Raw genomic sequence first — 27,977 nt, 5'->3', positions numbered from 1 at the left:
GGGACGAATCGGGCCCGGTCCCCACCCCAAGCAGCTCAGGTGCTCACGGGGGTGACGAGGCAGGAGCCCGAAAGGTGAGGCAGGATGTGACACAGGAAGTAATCATGATGAGCGCTACTACATGCGAGGCTCTTTAAAAGTTTATTTCTGACAACCCAAGGGGTTGCTGCTATTGTTAACACCAGAGGAAACTGAGGCTTAAACAGCCAGGCTTTGGTGCCCAGGGGAGGATGAGGTACACACTGTTAGGAAGGCTAGAGAGAGGCTCTGTGGCATGCGTAGGAGTTTGATGAGCAGGGCAATGTGGACCCAGGAGTTGGAAGGATGCTAGGAGCTCCATGGGGTCTCAGACACAGGGACCCGCACATGCAAAGGCTGGAAGACGAAAGCGCAGCCAGCGTAGGCTGACGGCAGGGCACGGTGGGACGCAGATCCCGGTTGCAAGCCCTGCACGCCAGGCCAGTGTCCAGATTTTATGTCTTCGCTACAGGGAGCCCTTGAAAACTCCTGAGCAGGGGATGGCATTTTTTAGGAAAAGATTTAGGTGGTCAAGGGCTATGAGGGGGGCTCTAGGGAGCCCAGTGAGGAAGGAGGTGGCTATAGCTAAGGGTCCCCATGAGAAACAGTGTGTGTCGGGTCGGGAATGGGCACAGACAGGAGGCGCGTGGGTCTTTTATGTGCACCTGCTGTCGACTGAACCTTTCTCCAGCAGGCAGAGCCGGGACGGCCCCTTTGTGCAGGGATACGGTCGGTGGGGCGTGACCCACTGCCCCTGCAGAGGGAGTGGAGTATTGGGTTCCTGGGCTGGCTCGGAGCTGGCCGCCTGCCACCTTCCTGGGGCCCGAGTCCTCCTGACCTCAGCCTTCCCGGTGAAGCGTGCCATCCTGCTCGCCTCCCGCTGCCAAGTTCACGGACGGCTCAAGGCTCCTGAAGGCAGTTCCCAGAGGTGAGGTCTGCTAGTGGGAGGTGGGCTGGGTAACCCCGGCCCTGCCCCTTAGCTCTGGACTAGGCGTAGGGTGAGTCCTGAGCCTTGCCCACCACCTGGCAGCTCCACCTGCACCTGCCTGGCCTTCCCGGGTTAACCTTAAACAGCACCGGGCAGAGCGAGCCCCCTCACAGACTCACGGTCCAGGCCCAGTAGAGAACAGTGTCTGCCTGTGTCCCAGCAGTGTTAAACCCATTGTAGAGATGGCACAACTAAGACTCAGGGTGGTGTCCGAACCAGGGCTTGGGCGCGAGTCTCTCTCCCTTGGAGCTGCCTACCGGGGGCGTGAGAGTCACAGCCACCCCCAGGCCCCGGGTCCTGGGCGCAGGGACAGCGCCGCATCCCTCGGCCATCCCACGGAGACCTGACAAGGCTGAGCGCTCTCTCACACCTCGGCGAAACCGCCCATCCCCGCCTCACCCGGGGCGCAGCTCCAGCCTCGCCGGCCAGTTTCCAGCTGAAATTTAATAACCTCGCTTTGTTTTCCTTGTACTTATTTTTACTCTTACCTTCTATTTATGGCAAGTGATACTGACTTCCCATGTAAGGCAGAGATAAAACGATTCTCTGAAAAATGTGCTGGGGGCGGGGAGCAGGGCTCGGATGTAAAGCGTTAATAGGGGGCGCGTGGCCACGGCAGGCTCAGCCTGCCCGGGCTCAGGGAACGGCGAATGCCGGCCGGCGGGGGGCCCGGCCCCGGGCACACGGCGGCCCCCGACAGCGCTGCGGGCGCAGACCTCCGTGCGGGCGCGCTGGGCCAAGGTGACTCCCGGCCCCTCGCGGTCCCACGTGCGCGGCCCATGTGTCAGCGCAGGGGTCCCGCCTGCTCGGTAGGGGCGGGTAGGTCGGGCACCGGGGGACTTCCGCAGGAGGCGGGTTCGGGGGGTGGGGGGTGGGCGCGGGCTGCAGACCCCCGGCGAGGCGGCTGGCGGCCAGCCACCCGCGGCCGGCCACCTGCGGCCGGAGCTGGCGTGCGTGCGAGTGCGTGCGCAGACGTCAGCCTCCGAGGCCCGGGCCGCCTTCCGGCCCCCGCGCGCGCGTGCCCCGGCGCCTCGAGCCGCCCCCCAGCCGCCCCAGCCCCACGCGCCCGGGCACGCGGAGCCGCCGGACTGCGGAGCCCGGCGGACGCGGGCGGGGCGGGGCCGGGCCGCGGGCTGCGCTCCCATTGGACAGGGGCGCCGGGCGGGGGCGGGGCTCGGGGCGAAGGCGGGCGAGCGCGCGAGCGCGGGGCAGACGCGGACGCCGGGCCGGACTGCTCGCCGGGGGCCGCGGGCGCGGGGTGGGCGACGCTCGCCCGGCCGGGACCGCCCGCGGGGGTCGGCGCTCCGGCCGCTTTCCGGAGGCCCCGCGAGCTCGCCCTGCCGGAGGAGGGGGCGTCCGCCTGTGGGGAGGCGGGGGCCGCGCAGAAAGTTCTCCTCCGCGGGAGGGCGCGGGGAGGAGGCGGGCTAAGGCGAACTTGGGGCGGCGTTCACGGCCCCCTCCCACACACGCGCGCGGAGCTGAGCGCCCTGCTCCTCCGTCAGCTGCTGGCGTCGCCTCGCGGGGAGAGCTGCGGCGCTGCGGGCTGGCGCGGAGGCCCGAGCGACCCCCTGGGAGCGGGCGGCCAGGGCAGGCTCACGCGCCCGGGCCACGCACGCATCCACAGTCACTTGCAGAGGACACCCCCGAGCCCCGGGTCTCTAGGGGTAGCTCCTTGATCCCGAGTCGCCCTGAGCCCGCCCGCCCGCCCAGGAACTCCAAGCGGGGACCCTCTCCCCAGCGCCCCCCCAGCATCGCGCGTCTCCAAGCCTCCGGGCACCTGGCTCAGCAGGAGGCCCCCGGGTCGGGGCAGGGCCGGGCCGGCAGTGGCGAGCCGGAGCCCGCCCAGCGCCCGAGCCCCGCCGACCCCTCGGAGCCCACCCATGGGGCCCCAGCTCCGCGCGCCCCCTCGCCCGGCCGCGCCGCACCGGGCACCCCGAGCCGCGCGGAGGAGGAGCCCCGCTCAGTGACCCGGGAGCCGCGGCAGCCACAGGGAGGCTCGGCGGCGGCCGGAACGGCAGGCGGTTCCCCACGCCTCCAGGCGCTTCCTGGCAGCCCTCCGCGCCGTGCCAAAGGCCTGGCCCGCCAGGTAGGAGAGAGACGGGCAGCGGCCTCGGGGAGTGGGGTCGAAGTGGGGCGGCCCGGAGGGGCGGGGAGGGTCGGGACCGAGGAAGGCTGGGCGCTCCTTGACAAGCCCCGGGGGAGAGCTGGTTTTGGTGAGCACCTACTATGTGCCAGGGTCCATAGCAACTTTACTTAGCTAGGAAGAACTGAATTCTGCGGGGCGTGGGTTGGGCGGGGGCTGCGCCTTTTCCAGGAAGGGGAGCTTGACCGACCGTGCTACGAGGCTCCCTCCAAAACACTGCCAGGGCTCCTGGAGCCGGTCGCAGCCTGCACAGTTGCATGTGTGTGGGTGGATGGGGGCCTGGGATAGGCCCTGGGCTGGCCGGTACCTCCTCTGAGGACGGCAGGCCAGGGAGCCCCTCCAGCTTCCTCTGGGTCGCCCGAGAGAGATGTCCCCTGCCTGGGAAGAGTTTCCAGGGCTCAGTGGTGGCCCCGAGGGACCCCACACGCCTCTGGCCAAGAGCAAGGATGTTTTCCGGGACCTCTTGGGGGGGGGGTGCGGGCTTCTCCTGGGGCGGGAGTGACCAGGTGGGGGTCCCGCCACGCCTCTGCCTGCACGCGGTTCAGGCTGCTGGCATTAAGTACCACAAAGAAAGGAACCCGGGGCTTGAGGCCTGCTGTGTGTGCCCTTTGGCTGTGCCAGCCTCTGGCCAGGCTGTGGGTTTGGCCCCTCACTTAATGGAGAATTAGCCTGAGCCCCAGGAGGCCGAGTCATTGGCCGGGTCGGGGAGAGGCAGAGCTGGGCTGTGGAGAGCCGTGGCTGCCTCCCTGCTGCTGTCCTGACCCGCCAGGGCCCACGGGGTTGTCTGGAGGTGGGCGGAGCTGAGGTCAGGGTCTGCAGGGGTGGGGCAGAGGGGCTGGGGGAGGGCAAGTGCAGTGAAGCTGGCTGTGGGGTGCCCACCGAGAGGACACGGGCATCCCCACTCTCAGCCTGCTGTCCCTGCCTGGGTGACCCCCCTCTTCCAGGCAAGCCTGGGGGAGAGGGGTACAAGGGAGGAGTGAACCAGCAGGTGCACTTAACAGGGTCTGCAGGTGAGCCAGGGGGGTGGGGGGGTGTAGGTGGTAATGTGCCTCCAGGGTCATTCCCGCTGCCACCAGCCGAGGCTTCACTCGGCCGCACACTGTTCTCCTAAGGACTCTGGTTTGGGCCAGGGGTGGGTTCTCATAGAGATCAGAGCTCGGCCTGGGAGCCCACCAGCCTGGTGCTTTCCCTGCCCAGCCAGCCGGCTGCTGTGTGCACCAGGGCAGGCGACTCAACCTCTCTGAGCATCAGCATCCCCATCAGTCAAGTGGGAGGGTAGCAGTCCGTCCCCCATGGGACTTCTGGGAAGTGGGGAACAAGGCAGGGTCAGTTGCCTGCCTGGCCAGGGTCACTATTACCCTGCACCCCCCCCCCCCCCACCGGCATCTGTGTCCCCGGTCGCCCTCATGCTGCTGCGGTGGGCTCAGCGGTCACAGCAGTGCCTCCGGCTCCCGTGCTGCTGGTGGTCACTGGTGACTCTCAGGCCTCCCAAAGGACCCTTTAAACTGAGTCCTGGCTGTGCCTTCCTGGGGTCAGCCCGGCCCAGGGTGGAGAGCGGGGAGCAGCCAGTGGAGGAGAGACATTGTGCCACGCCCATCGGTGCCCACCTGCCTCCTCCCGCTAAGGAGAAAGAATGGTGTGGGGGCGGGAGGCGGAGCCCACGGGGGCCCTGTCACCTGGCATCCAGGTGTCAGTGCCTCACACGGCCCCACGTGGCCGGGGCCACGTGAAGACTCAGTGTTATCTCTGAGGACTCAGCCTTGCACTTTATTGCCCTCTCGGACTCCCTGCCTCCCCCTCTGACTCCTTGCCTCCCCTCTCTGACTCCCTACCTCGCCTCTGACTCCATGCCTCCTCTCTCGGACTCCTTGCCTCCCCTCTCTGACTCCCTGCCTCCTCTCTCGGACTCCCTGCCTCCCCCTCGGACTCCTTGCCTCCCCTCTCTGACTCCCTACCTCGCCTCTGACTCCCTACCTCGCTGGCCTCGGACTCCCGGCCTCCTCTCTCGGACTCCCTGCCTCCCCTCTCTGATTCCCTGCCTCCCCTCTCTCACTCCCTGCCTCCCCTCTCTGACTCCCTGCCTCCCCTCTCTGACTCCCTGCCTCCCCTTTCTGACTCCCTGCCTCGCCTCTGATTTCCTGCCTCTTGCTGACTCCTTGCCTTCTGTCCCTGACTCCCTGCCTCCCCTCTCTGACTCCTTGCCTCCCCTCTCTGACTCCTTGCAGCCGGTTCAGTCACTGATACTAGTTTACCAGTACCAGGAGTTCTGGGCTGGAGGCTGGGGTGGGGCTGGAATGGAGACAGACGCCACCCCTGGGGGTGGCTGGTGCCTTTCCGGTTTTGTCTGCAGAGGGGACCACCTGCAGAGTCCTCCTGCCCAGGGCTCTGGGGAGGGGCCGTCTCAGAACGGAGAGCCAGCCAGCCCCTGGAGATCGGAAATCATGGAGCCCTCTGTTGGCCACACAGGCACACCCAGGGCGCCTCAGGACTGTGTGCTCAGCCCTGGGGTCAGCCAGGCCTGTTGGGGAAGAGGGGAGAAGTGGGGCATGGGGGACCCCGAGGCAGAGCCCTTTGGCTGTGCACTGTGCCCGTGGGCGTTCACTGGCACCTGCTGTGTGCTGGGCACTGCTGTCCTGGGTGATGATTCCAGGGTGCATCAGGCATGAACTGGGGAGCAGCGAGGGTCTGACGCCTGAGCCGGCCCCCAGCTCCTCGTTAATTGCCTCTTGGCATCAGGGTCCTTATTGGTGAAACGAGAGAAGTGCAGGAGGAACACAGATAAATAAATAATTAAAACTTTAAAAAGGGGCCGGCGCTGTGGTGTAGCGGGGTTAAGCTGCTGCCTGGGATACCAGCGTCCCGAATCGGCCCCCAGGTTCGAGTCCCGGCTGCTCCACTTCCGATCCAGCTCCCGGCTAATGTACCTGGAAAAGCAGCGGACAATGGCCGAAGTGCTTGAGCCCTTGCACACACTCAGGAGACCTGGGAGAAGCTCCTGGCTCCTGACCTGGCCCTGGTCATTGTGGCCATTTGGGGAGTGAACCAGCAGATGGAAGACCTCTCTTCAGATAGATAAATAAATCTTAGAAAAGAAAAAAGGAAAGTAGCAGGAAGGGCTTCAGAACGCGCGCGGGGTCAGGTCCCTCCATGGCCGGCTGCTGGCTGTGTGAGGGTGAGCAAGTGCCTTAACCCCTCTGGGCCTGTGTCCTCACCACTGGGCTTCAGAGTTTGGTTGCAGAACCGCCGCTGGCTCCCGCGGCTCTGTACTTGGCTCGGTTCTCGGTGATGGGCCTGGGGTCGGGGTGCGCCCTGCAGGCTTCCTGTGTGCGCCTCCTTGCGGCCTGTCACTCGCGGTCACGTGGGCACCCTGGCAGTGGCTGTGGCAGGAGGTCTGGGAGAGGTATTTGGAGAGCCGTAGCTGGGCAGGGGGGAGCAGACGTGGCCACGTGCCAGGAGACGCACGCGCTGGAGGTCTCCTACGTGAGAGCTGTCTGGAGCACTCTTCAGCGTTGTGGTAGGGATGGTGTGAGGCTTGTGGCAAATGGATGACACTCAGAGCTGCTGACGTGGCGCACCCAGGGGTGGGCGCCCAGTCTTGGCCCATTTGATGGGCAAAGAGCAGACAAAACCTGCTTGCCTCTGCTGCAGCCCCCGCTCGCCCACTTGCCAAGTGCCTTGTGCAGTGCCCAACCTGTGCTACTGGTGGAGGCCCCCTGAGGACCAAGGGGATTATCTCAGCGGGCCTGTACCCATTTGCAGATCTGAGGCCGGGCTCGGCTTGCTCTCCTCTAGAGCGGGGAGGGGTTTCTGCTGGCGGGGGAGACTTGTGGGGCTCAGGAGGGAGGCTGGGCTGTGAAAGGCCTTTGGAGCCGTGGAGGCAGGCTCACTCAGCTCCACCTGGGCTTTGGAGCTGGGTCTGGTCCAGCCTCTTCCGTGGGGTCTGGAGGCTCCTATGGAAAGTTCTGGATGGTCCCCAGAACCGTGAGCCCTTGCGGTCTGGAGCAAAGCTTGAGTCACCGGTGAGCCATTCCCCTGCTGTCATCCTCTGCGTCTCCCAGAGGCCGCAGTGAACTCCAGGGCCTGGGAGGGAAAGTCTTGGGGCAGGAGGTGGAGAGGCTGTCGGCCAGCCGTGGGCAGTGGGCGCCCTCCAAGTCCAAAGCCATGATCTCAAGTTCATCCTCCCCGTTGGCTGCAGCAGCCTGGATGTAAAGACCTGGACGTAAAGACTTTCCCTCCCCAGGTGGCACTCCCGGCTCAGGAGATGCGTGCCTGTGGCTTCCCGGGTCTGTCCCGGCCTCGCGGGCTCCCAGGAAGCCAGGGCTGCAGAGGGCTTCTGAGCCGGGGCAGAGCGGATGCTGAGATCCGGTGACATCAGGATGTCGCCCTGTGCTCAGGCCTTTGCGGCAAATCTGGGAACTGGGCTCACTTCACAGGTGAGACAGGCGACTCCCGGAGAGGTGGAGCTGCTCGCCTGGGGTCAGTAGCGAGGGGGAAGGGAGGACCCAGTCCTGCAGCCCGAGCACGAGTGGACGAGCAGTGCACAAGTGGGCGAATGCATGAACGAGGGAGTGAAGACAGGGAGGGACCGAGCGGGGTGCAATGCCAAGGCTGCATCCAGGGAACCTAGTCCGATGGTCCCATTTTACAGATGCTAAACTGAGGCCTACCTCGAGGCCCCCTGACGCGTGCTCCTCTGGCTTTTTGTCCCAGCCCCGAGCCATGATGAAGACCCTGTCCAGCGGGAACTGCGCGCTCAGCGTGCCCGCCAAGAACTCGTACCGCATGGTGGTGCTGGGCGCCTCCAGGGTGGGCAAGAGCTCCATCGTGTCCCGCTTCCTCAACGGCCGCTTCGAGGACCAGTACACGCCCACCATCGAGGACTTCCACCGCAAGGTGTACAACATCCGCGGCGACATGTACCAGCTAGACATCCTGGACACTTCTGGCAACCACCCCTTCCCCGCCATGCGCAGGCTCTCCATCCTCACAGGTGAGGCCCGCCCGCCCCGGTGCCCTGTGCGCGGTGCTGCCTTCCAGGTGGGAACAGAACGGCAGGTCACGGGCTCGGGTGTCCTGGCACCCAGGTCTCTGCCCTGTCTCGGAGAGGTGAGGGGCGGGCCCGGGCACAGCACCGCGGATGGCAGCCTGGCCCCGGGCTCATAGATTAGTGTGTGTGGATTTAACCCTCACGGCAAACCTGGGACACAGGTGTCAGCCCCCATTTTACAAGTGGGGAAACTGAGGCTGGGGGTTCCGGCACTCACTGCAGGGGCCGCACAGCTGGTGGGCAGCCGTCTGTCTCTTGGGCTTCACCCCTCCGGGTTGAGCTGTGGCCTCAGCTGCTGTGGGCCCTGGGGAAAGGACGGGGTGTGGGACGCCGGGTGCCTGGAGATGGGGCTCTGGCTCTTGTCCCCACCCTCAGGTGGTCTAGGGTGGCATCTGAGAGAGCAGGCCCAGAGACCATCCGAGGCCGGGTTTTATCCCTGCGTGCCTCAGTTTCCCTGTCTGTAACGCTGGTGTCACGTGATCACCCGACTCAGGGCCCTGCGAGAACGGAGCTGACACACGTGCGGTGCTCAGTGTCCGGCGTAGAGTGAGCGGCGTGTGCAGCGTGCCTGCCTGCCGTGGGCCGTGGAAGGGAAGAGTGAGCAAGGACCCAGGGCCCTGCCAAGGGCTTTGCACTGTGGCAGCACCGCGGCTGGCACTGGGCCCCTCCCTGAATGCCCTGAGCACGCGGCCCCCGCTTCCTCGGGGACTGCGAGACCCTGACTGCACGGAGCCCTGGCAGCCAGCGTCACGGAGGCCCGATCTGGAGGGCCTGGTCTCCACCTCTTCACCGCACAGGCCGCCTTGCTCTCCCTCCCTGTGAGGCTGCAGGACTGTGGGAAAGCACAGTGGGGTGGGGGGCGAGGGGGGCAGTGGGCAGCCCACGGGGATGGGAGGGGCTGCGTGCCCACCGATGTCAGGCCAGTGTCACCAGGAGGGGGGAGGTGTGGAGAGGGATGATGCATTCTTTCTTCAAGTTTTTAAGAGATTGGTTTATTCAGTTGAAAAGGGAGCGTGGCCGAGAGAGAGGGAGACAGGGCTTCCATCTGCTGGTTCACTCCCCCAGTGGCCACCACGACTCGAGCTGGGCTGGGCCAAAGCCAGCAGCCTGGCAGGGACCCAAGCACTCGGGCCACATTCCGCTGCCTTCCCAGGCCGTCAGCACGGAGCTGGATGGGAGGCGGAGCAGGTGCGACTTGAACGTGCACTCTCATGGGATGTGGGCATCAGAGCCGGTGCCTTAACCTGCTGCGTCCCCGCGCCGGCCCCGGAGTGAGTTCCGGGTCACGCACCCGCTACGCCGTCACACCCTGCCTCCGACATGGCAGACAAGGCCTAACGCCCCTTGGCTGTGTGCCCCCCCCGTCCCCAGGGAGCCACCCCCAGTGTGCTGTGGACTGTCTGCGCCCCTGCGAGGAGGGAGTTTGTCATTCTGAGCGCATCTGTCCCCGGCTTGCTTTGTTCCCGCCCTGGCCTGCGCCTCGCGTTCCAGCCTAGTGCCGGTGCACAGCCAATCCTGAAAGCCATTAATCCTCCCACCGGCTCCCCGTCCAGCTGCAGCCACGCCGGCCTCCGGCTCTGGGCCTCAGGCTCTCCCATTTGACCCCAGGAGCCCGGGGTTAGCCTGATGGGACGCAGTGCCTTCCAGAACGGCCCACGCTGTCATTCTGTGCCCTCCATGCCACCCAGTGAGCCAGCCTTAGTGACACCCACCAAGTGCCAGGCCCTGGGGAGAGGAGATGAGCAGGTGCTGGGTTCAGGGCACCCTGTTGGCCGGACGCAGCTCTGAACACGGCCTGTGCTGTCACGGGGGTGCCTGGCGTGCTCTGGGGTCCAGAGGAAGGCGGCAGCGGCTTGGCCAGACACTCTCGGAACCAGGGCTGCCTGCTGGTTCCTTGAAGTCCTGGTTTCAGGACTCTGACGTCTACACCACAGGCTGTTAAAGAGTTTGAGCCAAAGAGACGCAGGGGCTTGGGCAGTGAGATGCCAGTCATTGTTGAGACTGGGGAATCCGGCTGGAGCCACCTTCACCCCCCACCTGCCGTCTCCGCGCCGGGCCCTGCTCCTGGTCGCTAACCTGCAAGGCTGCTGTGGAGCTGGCCTGGGCCTTGAAGGCAGCGTTCACGCACTCACCCCGTGATTACCCGAGAAGCAGAGCCCCGGCCGTGTGCCGACAGCTGGGGCAGGAGCCTGGACTGCCACGCTGAACCCGCGTGCTCTCGGCAGGTGCCTTTCCCTCTGTGAGCCGTGGAGGCTCCCCTGTCACGCGGGGTAACACGATCCCCCCAGGGAGGAGTCCGTGGCACGTGGCTGTGGTGCTCGGCTCTCGGCAGGTGCTTCTGCTCGTTGTTGTGACTGACACTGGAGCTGACCAAGCGCCCGCCACTCCCCATTCACAATCTCACAAGACGGTCCCGTAGGGCAGCATTTCGCCCACACAGGACAGACGGGGAAGCCGCGGTGTGGAGAGGCCATGTGGCCTGCTCACGGCCTCGCAGCTGGTAAGTGGAGGAGGCGAGAGGCAGCTGCAGGCCTGCCCGGCACCCGCGTACCCTGCCGCCATGGCCATGGGTGCTCTGGGCTGCTGCTGTGTGTCCGGTGCTAGCGCGGGTCCCAGGAGAGGCGCTGGGCAAGACAGGCCAGGCCCGGGCTCTCGGCCACCAGAGCGCGGCACTCGCCAGGCAAGGCCAAGTCAGTGACCGCCTATGGGTTGTGAACAAGGGTCCTAGGCCCTCCCTGCCTCAGTTTCCTGCTCTGGAAAATGGGGAGAACGGGAGAGCCTCCCATGGAGTCACGGAAGGGGCCGGTCAGCACCCCTGCGTGGGGCCCGTGCGGGTCAGCAGCGGGAGCTGGCTGCAGGGAGGGGCGATCGGGGCCGGCTGGGAACTCACTCCCCCCCCCCCTCCCCACCTCCAGGTGACGTCTTCATCCTGGTCTTCAGCCTGGACAGCCGGGAGTCCTTCGACGAGGTCAAGCGTCTGCAGAAGCAGATCCTGGAGGTCAAGTCCTGCCTGAAGAACAAGACCAAGGAGGCGGCCGAGCTGCCCATGGTCATCTGCGGCAACAAGAACGACCACGGCGAGCTGTGCCGCCAGGTGCCCAGCACCGAGGCCGAGCTGCTGGTGTCGGGTGACGAGAACTGCGCCTACTTCGAGGTGTCGGCCAAGAGGAACACCAACGTGGACGAGATGTTCTACGTGCTCTTCAGCATGGCCAAGCTGCCACACGAGATGAGCCCCGCCCTGCACCGCAAGATCTCCGTGCAGTACGGCGACGCCTTCCACCCCCGTCCCTTCTGCATGCGCCGTGTCAAGGACATGGACGCCTACGGCATGGTCTCGCCCTTCGCCCGCCGCCCCAGCGTCAACAGTGACCTCAAGTACATCAAGGCCAAGGTCCTTCGGGAGGGCCAGGCCCGCGAGAGGGACAAGTGCACCATCCAGTGAGCAGGGAGGACGCGGGGTGGGGGGCAGTGCCTTAAAGGGAGGTGGCCCCAGACGCCTGCTGCCTGCAGCCCCCCGCCCGGGGGGCGCCACAGCAGTCTGGTCCAGAGACCTGTGCCCCAGCCCCGAGGCCTGGCGCTGACCTCTGCCCGCTCCTCCCCGCCCGCCCGCCCACCGCTCCCCTCTGAGCCCCTGCCTGTGGCTTCCCCGCGAGAGTCATTCCTCTGAGCACAGAGGATACCTCTGGGAGAACTCTGGCGGGAGCCTTCCCCTCGTGAGGCTGGAAGAAATGCTGATGCCAGAGAGGCCAGGGTTCCTGCACCACACAGAACCTTCTGGAATGAGCCAGACCCAGGACGGAAACGCCCGAGAGCCAGGTGCCAGGCCTGGCTGGGCGTGGGTGGCAGCTGATCTCCTGCCTCCGGCTCTGCTGTCTCCCCCCACCCCCTGTCGGCCCAGCTCCCCCGGGGGGCCCTTCGCCCAATGGCTGTGCTTTCCTGTGTTACGGCTGCTCCCGTGGCTCACGTAGTGGTAGAAGCGCAAGTTGTGGGACCCGTAAGAGCCCAGTGCCCTTCCTCGGCCAGGCCCCGCCCAGCTCAGAGCCGCTGTCTCCCCTGCTCCCCACACAAGGCGTCCAGGCCCATCACTGCCAGCCCGAGCTGCAGAGTTTGGAGACATTTGCTTGGTGCAGGGCTGGCAGGCCAGGGCTGCTTCTCCATGCGCCCATTTCACAGAGGAGGCAACTAAGATTCAGAGGGGCAGGTGACAGGTCCTGAGCACCAGCCTCGCCCCCTAGCTAGTTCGAGGCCGAGCTTTGCCCCGAGCCAGGCTGTCCTCTGCTGAGCTTGGTTCTTGAGCATTTATTGAGAACCTGTTGGATGATAGGAAACAGAGGAGGGTGTACACTCTGTGTCCCCAGTCCTGGCCTCTGCCCACCGCCGCCATGCTACTCTCGGACAGGTTGGGCCTGTTCTGTGTGCCCCAAGGCTGGGGGCTCTGGTTATCCCCACATACTAGGTGTGGTGGGCTTCAAACCTGTATACCAATTGCCCTGGTCATCAGCTCCTCACAGATCTGCTGTGTATCTCCCTTTAGGACCACGAGAAACCATGGTGGTCGTCTAGCGAGGTTCTGCAAGGCCCAGAGAGGGTAGGTCACTTGCCCCAGGTCACACAGCAAGTCTGTCAGCGGCAGAAGCAGGGCTAGCTCCAGACGTCCATTGCCCACCACGAGGGGGCCCTTTCTGATACCTCCTCAGCCCCTGGGGCCTTCAGGGATTTGGGATATCTTATTGTCCGCCCTCTCCCAAGATCAGGCTGGAGGGCTCCTGTAGATGGCTGCGGACATGGTACCCATGTATATACACGCACACACACGTGAGCACACAGGCTCACATGGCCTGCCCCAGCTCTGCACACCTGCACCTGGCCAGCCCTAGCCCCTGCTTGCCACTCAACTCAGCGTGACCACCTGGCTTCCATCCCCATACCCCCGAACAGACCAGGTATGTGGGCTGCGACAGGGGTGTGACCTGGTCTCCCCAGCCGCGCGCCCCTGCTGCTCCGGGTCTCCGTGTACACTCTCAATTAAAGTGGGTTTGTTACAACACTGTGACCTTGACTGTGCTTTTTGTATCGCCAAGAGGTGCCTCCCCACCCAGCCACAGCCAGGCTTTCCCTCCCCCCATGCACCTGCCTGCTGCCCTGGCCATGGCACTGAGTCAGTCTTCAAGTTCAGATTTGGTAGCAGGGAGAAAGCCCCAGGGGAGGTGGGGCGTGGGGGGGGGGGCTGTGCCCTTTGGGCAGCCCAGGCCCTGCTGGACCCTCCGGGCTGTGTGTGCTGAGTGGTCCCAGCCCCTTCGTGGGCAGGCAGGAGAGGGTGCCCCCGGGGGTCGGTAGCTCCCTGAGTGTCCCTGTCTCTCTGGTTCCTGCAAAGCAGCGAGTTGGCCTCCAGGGGACGTTTGGACACAGGCAATGGTCAGGACTGTAGGGTGGGTGCTGCAGGTGGAGGGCAGAGGCCTGCAGGGCCCAGGACTGCTCCCACCGTGCCATTACCCCCTCCCCTGGTGTCGACGGTGGGTGGCCGCGCTGACCCTCACCATCAAGGTCAGGGCTGTATTCAACCAGACTATAGACAGGCAGGTGAGCCCCTGTGAAATGAGACGGGTGGGCGGACACGGCCAGCGGAGACCAAGGGAGAGGGCCCTCGGCTTGGGACAAAATGGGGAGGGGGTGGGGAGGAGGCTGCAGCGCCTGCCCCGGGCTCTACATCCTCCCGCGGGCCAGCTCTGTGAGAACCCACTCAGCTGGGGCTCAGAGCTCAGCTCAGCTCATCGGAGATGCCCGGATGAAGTGGAGATCGGAAACGCGTTGTTTCTTCCTGCCTGCCTGCCTGTCTTCTGTCCTGCCTTTCTGTTTACTTACCTGAGAGGCAGAGAGAGAAGCCACAGAGAAAGCTCCCTTCCACTGCACTTGCCAAATGCCGACCACGACCCGGGCTGGGCCAGCCAGAAATCAGGAGCCACGAGTTCAATGCAGGTCTCCCACGCGGGTGGCAGGAACCCACTGCTGCCTCCCAGAGTCCCCTTAGCAGGAAGCTGGCGCCGGGAGCCAGAGCAGGGACCCCAGCCCAGGTGCTCTGCTGTGGGGTGCGGGCTGCTCCACCACCAGGCCGGAAGCCGGGTCTGTGTCTGTGATCTGCAGATGCCACCGAGCCCGGCGCGTGGCCGGGGGTGAGGGTCCCCAGGGGAGCAGGTCCAAAGAGAGACCACCTTCTCAAGGAGGGGCGGGCTGTGGGGAGGAAGCCGGGCTCACGGGGTGTGGAGAGCTGGGGAGGGCTCCCCCCACTCCCTGGGAGCCCGGCTCCCAGCCACAGACTAGCGTGGGGCCTCTATCTCTCCCCTTCTCTCTTAACTCTGCCTTTCAAATAAAAAAGTGAATCTTGGGAAAAAAGGCAGACTGAGCTGATGCCCCAGGCAAGCTCCCCCTCCCGCTGCTCTCCCAGGCCTCAGCTGCTGGTCCATGAGTGGGAGGTGGGCGGAGGGCGGCCCCTGGCAGGAATTAATATTCCGATTACGTAATCCCCAGAACGTGCTTCCTAGGGCCCAGCCCCGCTCCCTGCTCCCAGTACCCAACACCTGTGGCCCTGGAGTGGAGGCTGCAGTGGGGGAGGCTGGGGTCAGAGGACAGGGGACTGCCCTAGGGGTGAGGCCATGCACAGCCAGCCCAGCAGGGCCAGCTCCTTCCTGCCCGAGGCGAGAAGCCGGAGCCCCGGGAGTCTGATTGCCTGGAAGCCTGCGGTGAACTCCAAGTGCCTGTTCTGGCCCCGCCTGCCTGAACCTGTCACTTCCTCAGCCTGCGTCATGTCCCGGCCTGCTGGGGGCCTGCCAGGGGCTCCGTGGTCAGAGCTGCGGGGAAGCAGGAGGAGGTAAAGGGAGCCAGCCGCCTTTTGCTGCATCCTTAGCACGTCCTCATGGCAAAGCCACGTTGAAGGACTGTGAGTTCCCCACTCCACTTTTTAAAAAAGATCTGTTTTGAAGGCAAAGAGATAGGGGGAGGAGAGAGACACTGATTTTTTTCTTCCACCGGTTCACTCCTCAAATGGCCCCAACAGCTGGGGCTGTGCCAGGCTGGAGCCAGGAACTCTGTCAAGGTATCCCACAAGGGTGGCAGGGGCCCGAGTCCTTGGGCCAGTATCTGCTACCTTGCCAGGCGCATTGGCAGGGAGTAAGTCAGAAGCAGAGCAGCCCAGACTGGAACCGGCACTCAGGTGGGATGCTGGCACCATGCTGACCCCATGAATCCCTTTCTTAGACAACAGGGTGTGGATGCTCAGAGAGGTAGGGCTCTTTGTCTGAGGTTGCACAGCCAGTGAGCGTCAGGGCTAGAGGAGAGCCCATGTCTGATAGCAAAGCACACGTGATCGCCAGGGTTCTCATAGCTCAGCCAGTGCAGGAGCCGCTCTCTGGGGGCTGGGGCCGGCCGGCTGGGGTGCAACATGGGCCGTGGTTCAGAGACCTCATGGGTGGCTGCTTGACCACTCAGGGTGAGAGGCTGTCAATGCAGTAAGACGTCCTTGCCCCGCGAAAGCCGCGCTGTTCTACTTGGGCAATCCAGGCACTGGCTGCTTCCAACTTCGGCTCCTCCCGCTCTGGGACTTGGCGCCGGTGAAAGCTGCCACTGCGCTCAGGATTCAGCCAGAGTGGCAGGGAAGGCAGCGCGGGGTGTGCACCTGCTGCTTGTTCAGGGCCGTGGTCACTTCCTGGCCAGAGCTCAGGTGTGTGGCCACAGCACCGAGAAGCGTGGTCCCTTGCTAGAGGGTCCCCTGCCCTGTGCCCTGTGTCACCTGGCACAGAGGAGGTGAGGTAAGGTGGACCCTGCTTTGGGTCACTGTGCACAGGGCAACTTCCAGCCGGCTGCACCTGCAGACAGCGGCTCAAGTCCCTGCAGCTTCTTAACGCAGCCCCGCAGGGTCCGCGGGCAAACTTGGCTGCCCCATGCTTTTCTCGGCTCTCTTGAAAAATAGCCCGGATCAAAGGCACTGTGAGTGGCACACAGTCCCAGCTGGAGATCCTTGGCCCCGCCCGCCAGTCTAAGTTCTGGGCTTCGTTCAAAGACTTTGCCTCCTACCCGGCGCTGTGCTCTTCTGCACACGCGAGCTGGGAGCCGGGGAAGAGGAGGCCATCGGGTCCCTTGTCTGCTGCCTGCTCCACTTTTAGTAGTTTCCAATTTCTCTCCCTTCCTTCCTTGGCTGTGGGGCTGGTGCGGAGGGAGAAGAGGCCCGGGGAGGGGACCAGCGCTGTATGGGCACCGATCTGTGTCCCGGCTGCTCCACTTCTGATCCAGCTCCCTGCTCATGGCCCAAGTGTTGCGCCCACGGGGGAGACCTGGAAGCAGCTCCTGGCTCCTGGCTCCTGGCTTCAGTCTAGCCCAGCCCAGCTATTGCGTGCACTTGGGGAATGAACCAGCAGATGGAAGAATCGCTCTCTCTCTCTCTTTCTCTCTCTCTCTCTCTCTCTCTCTCTGCCTTTCAAACAGATGCAAATCAAAGACTGTGCATGTCTACACACCCTTGGGGTGACGGTGTAGATTTCTGGGGCTCTCCAGCAGCTCTGTGTGTCTTGGTTGAGGCCGGTGGCTCTGTCCTCCTGTGGCCCCTGTGGATGCCTTTAGGTTCTCCGAGTTGAAGCCTTTGTCGCTCCAGTGTTGTCTTGTGCAGGGCCACGTGTTGCTGTCGGGGTGGCTTCGTGCTTGGGATTCTGAAGTCCGCTTTCTTGGCATCTTAGCCAGAAGGAAGTGGCCGGGTGCAGAGTCTTTGTGTCCGGCTGTCTCGTGCCTACTGTCACAAAGCACCCGAGACGGGGTGACTTAATAAAGCAGAGAGGGTGAGCGCAGCTCGGGGCTCTGCAAGTCCCGGGCTGCAGGGCTTCTTGCTGGCAGAGTCCCAAGGCAGTGCCGAGCGCCCGTGTGTGCATGCCCACGTGTGGGTCTTCCGTCGATCGCCCCCTCTTCTCACGAAGTCACCAGTGCTCTGTGACACGGGCACCACCCTGGTGATTTTGTGTGATCCTGATGGCCTCCTGGCAGCCTCACTGGAAAGCACCACAGTCAGGCTGGGCTTCCGCCTTCACCACGTCCTAGGGGACACGCTCCAGCCACGCCCGTCGTCCACCAGGAGAGTGGCACTGGCCCAGGGACCCCCATCTAGGAAATGGGATGCCGCCCAGGAAAGCGAGTCAGAGCCTGGAGTGAGGACTAACCACCCTGGGTGTCCCGGGCAAGGCTCTCGGGGCGGATGGCATTGGCTCTGGGGCTGCCTGGGTCTGAACCCAGCCCTGCCACTCGCCCCGGGAGGTCCGTGGGCAGATGAGCTTCTGTACGGGCCAGCGGCGGCTGTGACTGTGCCTCGCGTTAGGCAGCCGGGGACCTGGCACTCTCTCTTTGTCCTGCATCCCAGCGAGGGCCAGGTGAAACGTGGTCCCTGCACGCACCTGGCACCTTGCAGTACAGTCGCCGTGACCGCGGGACGCACCGTCGCTGTCGGGCTGTACGACGTGGTCCCCATGTTCTTGAACACATCTCCCATGGACAGGTGGGGTCTACGCCCCTTGTCCTCCCTCCGGGCGAGCTGTTGGCACCTCCGACCTATGGTGCCAGGTCAGGAAAGACAGAGGCTGCCATGGTGGGGGTGGGGCTCTGGACACAGTCCCAGCTGCTCCCCACTCCACGGCCAGGCATGTGGGTGCAGGAGCCCCTGTGACTCCAGCCCCGGCTGCTCCTGCTGTGCTGCAGCCAAATGTCCATTTTCAGAAGCTGAGAGCAGGGGGAAGTGGCTGTTTGATGCCTCTATCCACAGGCAGGTACGCGGGTGGGCGGGAGACACCCAGAACACGCACCGAGTCCTCTCCATCGCCAGGGGCTCAGGACACAGACAGGAACCGGAGTCCCTGCTGCAGTGGGAGTCAGAAGCAGCCGCTAGGCAGTCGGCTGCATTCTTTTTTTTTTTTTTTTTTTTTTTAATTTTTGACAGGCAGAGTGGACAGTGAGAGAGAGAGAGAGACAGAGAGAAAGGTCTTCCTTTGCCGTTGGTTCACCCTCTAATGGCCGCCGCGGTAGCGCGCTGCGGCCGGCGCACCGCGCTGTTCCAATGGCAGGAGCCAGGTGCTTATCCTGGTCTCCCATGGGGTGCAGAGCCCAAACACTTGGGCCATCCTCCACTGCACTCCCTGGCCACAGCAGAGAGCTGGCCTGGAAGAGGGGCAACCGGGACAGGATCGGTGCCCCGACCGGGACTAGAACCCGGTGTGCCGGCGCCGCAAGGCGGAGGATTAGCCTGTTGAGCCACGGCGCCGGCCGGCAGTCGGCTGCATTCTAGGTGTCCCACGCGGGGCAGGGCTGCGGGAGCCCAGGGGAGGGGTCTCTAACCCATCGGGGGTGGGTTCTGGACTGACCTGTCTGGGGAAAGGAGATTGCATGTGAATCTAAGGGATTCATGAAGTGTAATGGGGAGGGCCGGTGCCATGGCTCAACAGGCTAATCCTCCGCCTTGTGGCTCCAGCACACCGGGTTCTAGTCCCGGTCGGGGCACCGGATTCTGTCCCGGTTGCCCCTCTTCCAGGCCAGCTCTCTGCTATGGCCAGGGAGTGCAGTGGAGGATGGCCCAAGTGCTTGGGCCCTGCACCCCATGGGAGACCAGGAGAAGCACCTGGCTCCTGCCTTCGGATCAGCGAGATGCTCCGGCCGCGGCGGCCATTGGAGGGTGAACCAACGGCAAAGGAAGACCTTTCTCTCTGTCTCTCTCTCACTGTCCACTCTGCCTGTCAAAAAAAAAAAAAAAAGTGTAATGGGGAGAATGAGGGAGTAGTTTTCTAAATGGAGTGGGTAAGAGGCCTGCAGAGGCCCGGGGTCGGCCGGGTGCAGGAGCTCCCTCGGGCAGGGGCTCTGGACGGCCATGTGGACGGCTGTGGGGAGGCGGCTGCCAGGCACCGGATGGGGGGGCTCCAGAAGAGAAGGTGCAGGTGCAGGTGCGGAGGGGACCGGAGGAAGGAGACGAGTTGGGTTGGCACCTGTGGCCACTGAGGCACTTGTGGGACCTTCCGTGCCACTGTCAGGAGCTGGAGAGAGGCTCTGAGCTTGGAGGGAGAGGCCGACCCCGTGGCAGATCCGGGCGTGAGAAGGGTGGAGGAGTACCACGTGCTGGGTCACACAGGACTGAGCGCCCGCGGCCCAGGTCAGGGGGACTTGGGGACGCGCCCTTGGCAAGGTGAGGCCGTGAGAGTGAGGCCTCCACAGCACATGCGGGAAGATAGCACGGAGCCCTCGCCCTTGCTGTCCCTCCCCGTGAGCCCCGCGTCACCGGAGGGGGTGGGGACCCGCAGAATCCCCCCCCGCCCCCCCAGCAGCGCAGCCCTCGCCTTCGCCGGTGCCCCTGCCAGGCCCATGAGCGAAAGAAGACGGTTCTGCCGAGATTTCCCAGTCCATGGCGTTCGGTCTTAGCAAGGGGACAGGGACGGAGACACGGGGATTTGGGCAGAGAGCGGGAGGAGGAGGAGGACAGCGGGGACACAGAGGGGGAGGGGCGGGAAGCTGTGAGAAGGAAGTCGTGCTCTCCTGGGTCAAGAGCGGGGTGGGGCTGCAGCGACCATGAGGTTCTGACACGGAGGCCATCGCCACAGGCTGGGGGATGGGAGGAGGGGGGGGGGGGCGCTGATCTGCAAATAGCAAGGGTTGATTTATTTATTTGAAAGGCAGAGTGACAGAAGAAGAGATGAGAGAGAGAGAGAATCTTCTAGAATCTTCTATCTGCTGTTTTCTTCCCCAAACGGCTGCAACAGCCAGGGCTGGGGTTAGGCCAAAGCTGGGAGCCAGGAACTCCATCCGGGTCTCCCATGTGAGTGGCAGGGGCCCAGCACTTGGGCCCTCCTCTGCTGCCTTCCCAGGTGTATTAGCAGGGAACTGGACCTGAAGTAGAGCAGCCAGGACTCGAACCGGCACTCCAAGATGGTGTGTGGCATCCCAAGCAGAGGCTTAACTCACTGCGCCACAACCCCAGGCCCTCTTTTTAGAATTTGTAAGAAGTGCAGCTGTGAACACGTTAGAGGGCGTGGGGCAAAGCCACAGGGGATGTCGCTGTCAGCACTCAGCGTTCTCTCAGTAGAGGGACGGGGGGTGGGGGTGGGGGTGGTGGTGAGTGTGTTAACCGGTAAGACACCCACGTCCCATATTAGAATAACTGGATTCGATCCTGTTTCCTGCCTCCTGCTACTGCAGACCCTGGGAGGCACCAGGCGATGGCTCAGGTGCCTGGGTTCCTGCCACCCAAGTGGGAGACCTGGATGGAATTCCCAGCTCCTGGCTTCAGACTGGCCCAGCTTTGGGGAGTGAACCAGCAGATGGAAGATCTCGGTCTGTCTGTCTCTTTGCCTCTCAGAGAATTTTGCGAACAGCTGGAGGGACTCGACCAAGCAGAGGAGACACAGGGGAGGCAGAGGTGCTGACACAGGCTGCAGGCAGGGTGGGGGCGAAGGCTGCGTCCTGGCTCCCTGGTGCACTGCCTGCTGGGGTCGGGGGCTGCTCCCCAGGGGAGAGCCTTCTCAGCGCTGGAATGTTTTTACAAGAAATGAAACCTGAAGTAGAAAAAGCCCCAATCCGTTTGCTGCTAAATGAGAAAAGCAGAGCTCCTGGCTGCAGTCCAGGGAGGCGGGGTCGGGGGTCACGGAGACCAATGAAAGGAGCCCACGTGATGGGTAATAGTCACTCCACAAACACAGGGCTCCGCGCAGGCCCCTGGGGCTCTGGGTGCAGAGGACCAACACAGGAGGTTCTGGGGGAGTGGGGGGGGCAGGAATGGGGAGCAGACGGGCAGGCGATGCTAACCCAGGTAGGGAGGGGTTCCTGGGAAGCCGCAGCTGTCCTGCTGTCCAGGAAGCACTTCCTGGAGGCGGGACCCATTCTTTCGCTTAATCTAAGTGCAATTAGACTTCATCTAGACGCTCGAGCTCGGCACCTGGCGGTCCTCACTTTGCTACGGCTGAGCTGTTAAGCTCTTCTCATTACTCATCAGCCGGCGCTCGCCGGGCTGACTCCACCACACTCTGCATTTTGTCCTGACACTCAGCAATCGCCCAGGGCCCTCGACAGTCGCAGGAAGCGCAAAGAACCTGTGCGGATCGAGCTGCGCGAGGCGACGGCTGCAGCACTGTCTGGCCCCGCGCGGAGGCGCAAGGTGCCACGCGCTGCCCGGTGACTGCTTAGGGCCTCGGGCGCTGGCCTCGGGGATGTGGGCACCACTCTTGGGGTCTCCTCTGGCACGTGTATGGTGGGCCTGTCGGGAGCCACAGGGCTAAGCCAGGGCGAAATTCAACCTTCCACCCCTCAATCGTCTATTTTTCAGAATAAAACTTAGGCAGTCAATTCTCAGCTGCCTTCATATTTGTTTGCCACTGTTCGCACCAGCAGTTGGAATTCTTTCGAGCCTGGTTTCCAGAAAGAACCGGCGTTTCCGGCTGGGTGGTCGGGATGGCGCCGTCGCTAGCCCAGGTCCACGCTGGCCTTTGTGAGCAAACTCACAAAGCATGACCAGTTACGCACCTTCAGGTTGCCTGCAATGACCCCAAGCAGCAGGTAGGGCTCCCCAGCCCCTCTCCCACCTCCTGAATGCAGCCGTTAACCCAATGCATGTTCCACGCGTGCCTAACACACATGCACATGAACACACACACATACACACAATGGCACATGCATACACATTCACTCAGTCACATGCCTTCATGCCATACACACGAGTACACACGTGACCACCTGTGCTTTCACACACATGTCCACACGTGAGCACATTCCTGCGCAGTGTGCCTGGGTACACACACACACACACACTTCTACCATCCTGGAGGCACACCTGCAACACACATGCTTTGCAGCCATGCGAGCACACAAGACACACGCTCAAACACACATGTACTTATGTGCAGGCAACATGCACACATGCACAGGGGCAGCAGGCACAGGCACACACTCTCTGTGCCAAGGACAAGTGAAGAGGAGGAGGAGGAGGAGGAGGAGGAGGAGGAGGGGAGGCACATCATTTCTCTCCCTCTCGTTGAAACGACTTCTCTTCCTTGGCACAAACTTGGGTTCTGGTATCCTTTGTTATTTTTATAGATCACAAAGGCGTGGGACTGGCGCCAGTTCCCCAAGCCTCACAGACAGCAGATGGTGTCTCCGGCAATGACTCTATTTGAACGAAACGGCACATCGGAAGACCGCGGAGCCGCCCGGGGTGTGTGCTGTCTCGGCGGCCCCGGGGCAGCTCGGCGTGGGGCACCCTGGGCTTCTCAGTGCAGCTCTGCCCCTCTTTGCTGCGTGAGCGAGGCCGATTCCCCCTCGTCGCTGGCTCTTCTGGCATTGACATTTAAGGTTCAGGCGTCTGCATGGGTGACAGATGGAGGACTCTCCTGGGGTACAGCACCCACGTGCTGCAGCTTCCAGCACCCAGCACCCAGCACCGCACAGGGCTGCTCGAACTCCAGGGTCCACGCAAGTCCCCAGGAGCTCTGAGTCAGCAGGTCTGGGCCACACAGGCCTCGGATTCTTTCTAACAAGCTCCCAGGTGCTTCTGCCTGTGACTACGCCTTTTCTAGAAAGTTCTGACACTCTTCCCTGTTCCAAAAGGGTAGGGTGGGGCTGAGGTTTGGTTACCCCGCACAGCATCCCACTCCCGAACCTGGAATGGTAATGATGTCGTCTTCCCTCTGAGCTGACCTCCCAACCCTGCCCCTTTCGGGGGGTGGTGCTCTGGGCACCCCTTTCCCAGGGTCACCCACCTCCCATTTCCTCGCCCCGCCCCCACACCCCCATCTTTGGAGCTGAGGGGCTCAGTGAGGTGGAGAAGGTTTGATTGCACAGCCTCTGAACTGACTCCCTGGGGCCCTTGGGACAGCTCCCTTCTCTCAGTCTCAGTTTCTCTGTCTGTACAGGGGTCTGATTTGTCCTCAGCCCTGGCTACACATCAGAACCACAGCCTGGGGCTGGTGCTGTGGCATAGCAGGTAAAGCCACCGCCTCCAGCGCTGGCATCCCATACGGGCACTGGTTCTAGTCCTGGCTGCTCTACTTCCGATCCAGCTCCGTGCTAATGTGCCTGGGAAAAGCATAGGAAGATGACCCAAGTGCTTGGGCCCCTGCACCCACGTGGGAGACCCAGAAGAAGCTCCTGGCTCCAGGCTTCTGCCTGGCCCAGTCCTAGCCACTGGGGCCATTGGAGGAGAGAACAAGCAGATGGAAGACACCTCTCTCTCTGTGTGTGTCTCACCCTCTCTCTCTCTCTCTCTCTAGCTCTGACTTTCAAATAAATAAATGAATCTTATAAAAAACAAAAACCAGAGGTTGAGCTGTTGCAAAGGACCCTGGGCAGCATGCCACAGTCAGAGATGAGGCCTGGACTTGGATATTTTTTTCAAAGCTTCCCAGGTGATTCTAAGGGTGCTCTGGGTCTGGTGAGGTCAAAGGTCAGGCTGGCCCGGGCTGTCAGTATGGTCTGTGGCCAGGCCTGCACACGGAGGCCATGCCCTCAGCTGCAGGGCCGGGGAGCAGGCAGGAGGAGCCCCAGCAGCCCTTGGCCCAGGGGGAGAGGCCGGTTGAGCAACACCGGGGAGGAGGCCCTGGCTGAGCTGAACTTTCTTTTCTTCTGCCTGGTACTCCAAGTGCGTTTTAATTAAAGCCCCAACCCCACACGTCAATCACCGCAGACCTCCCCCGCCAGTGCACCTGCCACGGGAGGTGTGCGTGGGCGGCGCTGCACTCGGGGGCGGGAGGAGGCTGGTCCAGGCCTGCGCCGGAGCCCCGCGAATTAACCTGCCATCAAGGCCAAACAGGAGCTCCGAGTGACTGGTGCCCCCTTGGCCGCCTGGCAGAGGGGCCCTGCACGGAGCCACACAAGGTTTCCTTGAAGCCAGCCAGCAGAGTTCCACAGTTTCCATGGCGACCTGCCTCTTCCTCTGGCTGACAATGGGCTCCATCCACGGGGGGACCAGGGGATGGATCAAGCTGAGCCGTGCCTGCTGGTGGCTGGGGCACATCCTTTGGAAAGGGGCAGCGACACCAGATGGATAGCAGCCTTGCCCCCACCGGCTCCCCCCAGAGGACAGGAGAACGTCACTAGAACAAGGACCTCCCAGTGGGTGCCTCCCCAGGGTCCCTGGCAATGCAGGGTGGTGGCCAAGCACCTGTACCTTGGAGCCAGACCCCTGGGGCTCAGAGTCGGCCTCCGGCACCTCCTGGCTGGGTAAAGCACCATACCTCAGTCTTTCCATCTGGGAAATGGGGATAAGACCCTTCTGAGGATTATGTGAGTTGATTAAGAGAAGTCCTGACAGCGGTCTGGCTGTTGGCTCCCATTATGTCCAGCCCCATGGTCTAAGAGTGGACAGCCTCCGGCTGCAGGTTAGAAGGGCCACACCAGTCCGCCCAGCTCCCTGGTCTCCCCACTGAGCAGGGCCTGCAGAATGTGTAGTCTGGAGGTCTGTGCTCCTTGCAACCCTGGCCCCGAGCCTGCTCCAGGATCTCTGAGGACAGGTCAGTCCGGTGCTCAGCCGAGGTGAAGAGCATGGAGCCCAGGATACGTCAGCCTCATTAAAATTTACCCGGCCTGAGTCCTGAGTCTCCCTGGGGCTCCTGGGCTTGGAGCGGAATCAGGGGAGGAGCGCAAATATTTGCACAGCGCCAGGCAACCTGCGTTCACTCATTCACTTGTTCCTTCATTTCCACACAAGGACACGAGAGCCTGCAACGTCAGAGCCACCGGCAGAAAGCAAGGGAGGGCCCTGCCCCGTGGCAGGGCATTGGTGGATCACACACACACACACACACACATACCTGTCAGGGCATTGATGGATCTCACACACACACACACACACCTGTCAGGGTATTGATGGATCACACACACACACACACACACCTGTCAGGGCACTGGTGGATCACACACACACACACACACACCCCTGTCAGGGCATTGGTGGATCTCACACACACACACACACACCTGTCAGGGCATTGGTGGATCTCACACACACACACACACACCTGTCAGGGCTTTGGTGGATCTCACACACACACACACACACACCTGTCAGGGCTTTGGTGGATCTCACACACACACACACACACCTGTCAGGGCTTTGGTGGATCTCACACACACACACACACACCTGTCAGGGCTTTGGTGGATCTCACACACACACACACACACACCTGTCAGGGCTTTGGTGGATCACACACACACACACACACACCTGTCAGGGCATTGGTGGATCTCACACACACACACACACACACCTGTCAGGGCATTGGTGGATCTCACACACACACACACACCTGTCAGGGCATTGGTGGATCTCACACACAAACACACACACACACACCCCTGTCAGGGCTTTGATGGATCTCACACACACACACACACACCTGTCAGGGCATTGGTGGATCACACACACACACACACACCTGTCAGGGCATTGGTGGATCTCACACACACACACACACACCTGTCAGGGCATTGGTGGATCTCACACACACACACACACACCTGTCAGGGCATTGGTGGATCTCACACACACACACACACACACCTGTCAGGGCATTGGTGGATCTCACACACACACACACACACACCTGTCAGGGCATTGGTGGATCTCACACACACACACACACACCCCTGTCAGGGCATTGGTGGATCACACACACACACACACACCCCTGTCAGGGCATTGATGGATCACACACACACACACACACACCCCTGTCAGGGCATTGGTGGATCTCACACACACACACACACCTGTCAGGGCATTGGTGGATCTCACACACACACACACACACACCCCTGTCAGGGCATTGGTGGATCACACACACACACACACACCTGTCAGGGCATTGATGGATCACACACACACACACACACCTGTCAGGGCATTGGTGGATCTCACACACACACACACACACACCTGTCAGGGCATTGATGGATCACACACACACACACACGTACACTCACACACACACACCTGTCACTCCAGGCCTGGAGAATGGCCCTCAGGGAAGCCTTCCCACTCGGCTTGAGCGCAGAAGACAGTGAGCGGGAGACTTGTCCACCTGCCACAGGGCCACGTAGTCACAGCCCCCGCCCCCTTCTGGGGGTGGCGCAGGCCAACTGGGGCCTGGAGCCTATATGCAGGGTCAGATTTGCAATTTAAAAAGCTCCTTCTGTCTGCTGTTAGGGGAGCAGACTGTCACCCTCACACTGGGGCTGTCAGCTGCGCTGTCCGTTAGACAAAGGACGAGCCACACCGAGGGGGCAGTCCTTGTCAGTCTCGGGGCCCCGCCCCCTCCCCGGTTGTGTCCACCCTGAGAGCCCCATTGGATGACCTCTCCCCCAGACCGCGGTGAGAGTGGATCTTCATTCTTGGGGGGTTGATCTGACTTTGAGGAGCCGCCGGGGGTCCTCGTAAGGCAAACTTGGCAGCACAGAGCCGGAGGTGGTGCTCCTCACCCATCAGGGTCGCCCCAAAACTCGGGGCCGACGGCAGCAGGCGGCTTCCACTCTCAGTGGGTCAGGAATCACCACAGCCTTCCAGTTCCAGCCCTTCCCTCTCCCCAGCCTCAGTTTCCCCAAATGTAAAGCCAGGGCCCTGACCCGGACCCTGGCTGCCATGACCCAGGAGGGATGGACTCCCCCACTTCACCCTTTGGGTTGCCACGTAAGCATCCATTTTAAAGCTACTTTTAAAAATGACAGCTTTTTCCAAAAAAGCCCTCAAGTGGAGGTGGTGCTGGTGTATTTGGGAGTCTTGGCACCCACCTGCTGAACTCCTTGTTCCTCTCACTCACTGTGGCCCACGGGGGTCAGAGAGTCCCTGGGAACCCTCTGCTCTCCTGAGAACAGTTTAAAATCCAGGGAGGGACCTGTGGTTGGCAGAGGGGTGGGACCTCGGAACCCCATGCCGGAGCTCCCTGGTCTGAGTCTTAGCTCCACTCCGATTCCAGCCCCCTGCCCATGTGCATCCTGGGAAAGCTCAAGCAGGTGGGTCCCCGCCACCCACGTTGGAGACCCGGATGGAGCTCCTGGCTCCTGGCTTCAGCCTGGCCCGGCCCCAGCTGTTGCAAGCATCTGGGGAGTGAGCCAGTAGATGGAAGATCTTGCTCTCTCTGTTTCTCTTTCAAAAATTAAGAAAGAAAATAAACTAAAATCCACTGGACTCACTGTTCTCTAAGTCTTGGCAGTAAATTCCATTGTTGTTTAGCAAACATGGTGAACATCAGCCCTGCTGTTGGTGCTGGGCTGGGCCAAGTGACTTTATTTCTCCCTAAAATGGGTGCCTCAGTGGCCACGTGGAGGCTCCAAGAGGCAGTGCAAGTCCCCCATCCCCCTGGCGTTCCTTGCCCTGCTGAGAACACAGCATCCCAGACGACAGCTGCTCCTTCAGCCTGGGTCCTGGGGGTTGGGGGCCGGAGAGCAACCTGGGGGCAGCCTCGATCCTGGCCACAGCCTGGACTGGAGCTGCAGCAGCCAGTCCCCCCGATGCTGGCATGCCACATGAACCCCAAAGAATTGTGCATGGCGGCTCTGCACCAACAGGTGAGGAAAGGCTGGTAAAAACTGGTGCTCATCGCTTCTCGGCCTTCTGGCTAAGATCAAGTGTAAAAACTGGTGCTCACTGATCCTTCTAGAAGGTGTTGATGCTGGGCCTGAGCTCCGGAGGGGCTGCTGGCCTTCGTCACAGGGGACAAGCACCCACTTGGAATTTCGCCCGTTAACTCCTTGGCTGTTCATCATGTACCCCTAAAAACACT

The 27,977-nt window shown here is 62.5% G+C and overlaps 1 protein-coding gene across 1 annotated transcript; it reads left to right on the top strand.

Annotated features, from left to right (window-relative positions):
* Positions 1-3,009: 3,009 nt before the first annotated feature.
* On the top strand, positions 3,010-11,736 carry RASD2 (RASD family member 2). The gene is made up of 3 exons (XM_062201981.1): positions 3,010-3,092; positions 7,860-8,139; positions 11,112-11,736. The coding sequence occupies exons 2-3, from the start codon at positions 7,869-7,871 to the stop codon at positions 11,639-11,641; spliced, it is 801 nt and encodes a 266-aa protein (XP_062057965.1). The 5' UTR covers positions 3,010-3,092; positions 7,860-7,868; the 3' UTR covers positions 11,642-11,736.
* Positions 11,737-27,977: the final 16,241 nt, after the last annotated feature.

The sequence above is a fragment of the Lepus europaeus genome, chromosome 10, assembly GCF_033115175.1.
Source record: "Lepus europaeus isolate LE1 chromosome 10, mLepTim1.pri, whole genome shotgun sequence".
Taxonomy (NCBI): Eukaryota; Metazoa; Chordata; class Mammalia; order Lagomorpha; family Leporidae; genus Lepus; species Lepus europaeus.
The sequence above is the reverse complement of the archived record's forward strand: the minus strand, read 5'-3'. Positions and strand labels throughout refer to the sequence as shown.

Coding starts and splice junctions, on each gene's coding strand:
- RASD2 (XM_062201981.1), top strand. CDS start 7,869: ATGATGAAGACCCTGTCCAGCGGGAACTGCGCGCTCAGCGTGCCCGCC. Junction 8,140..11,111: donor CAGGCTCTCCATCCTCACAG/GTGAGGCCCGCC, acceptor CCCCACCTCCAG/GTGACGTCTTCATCCTGGTC.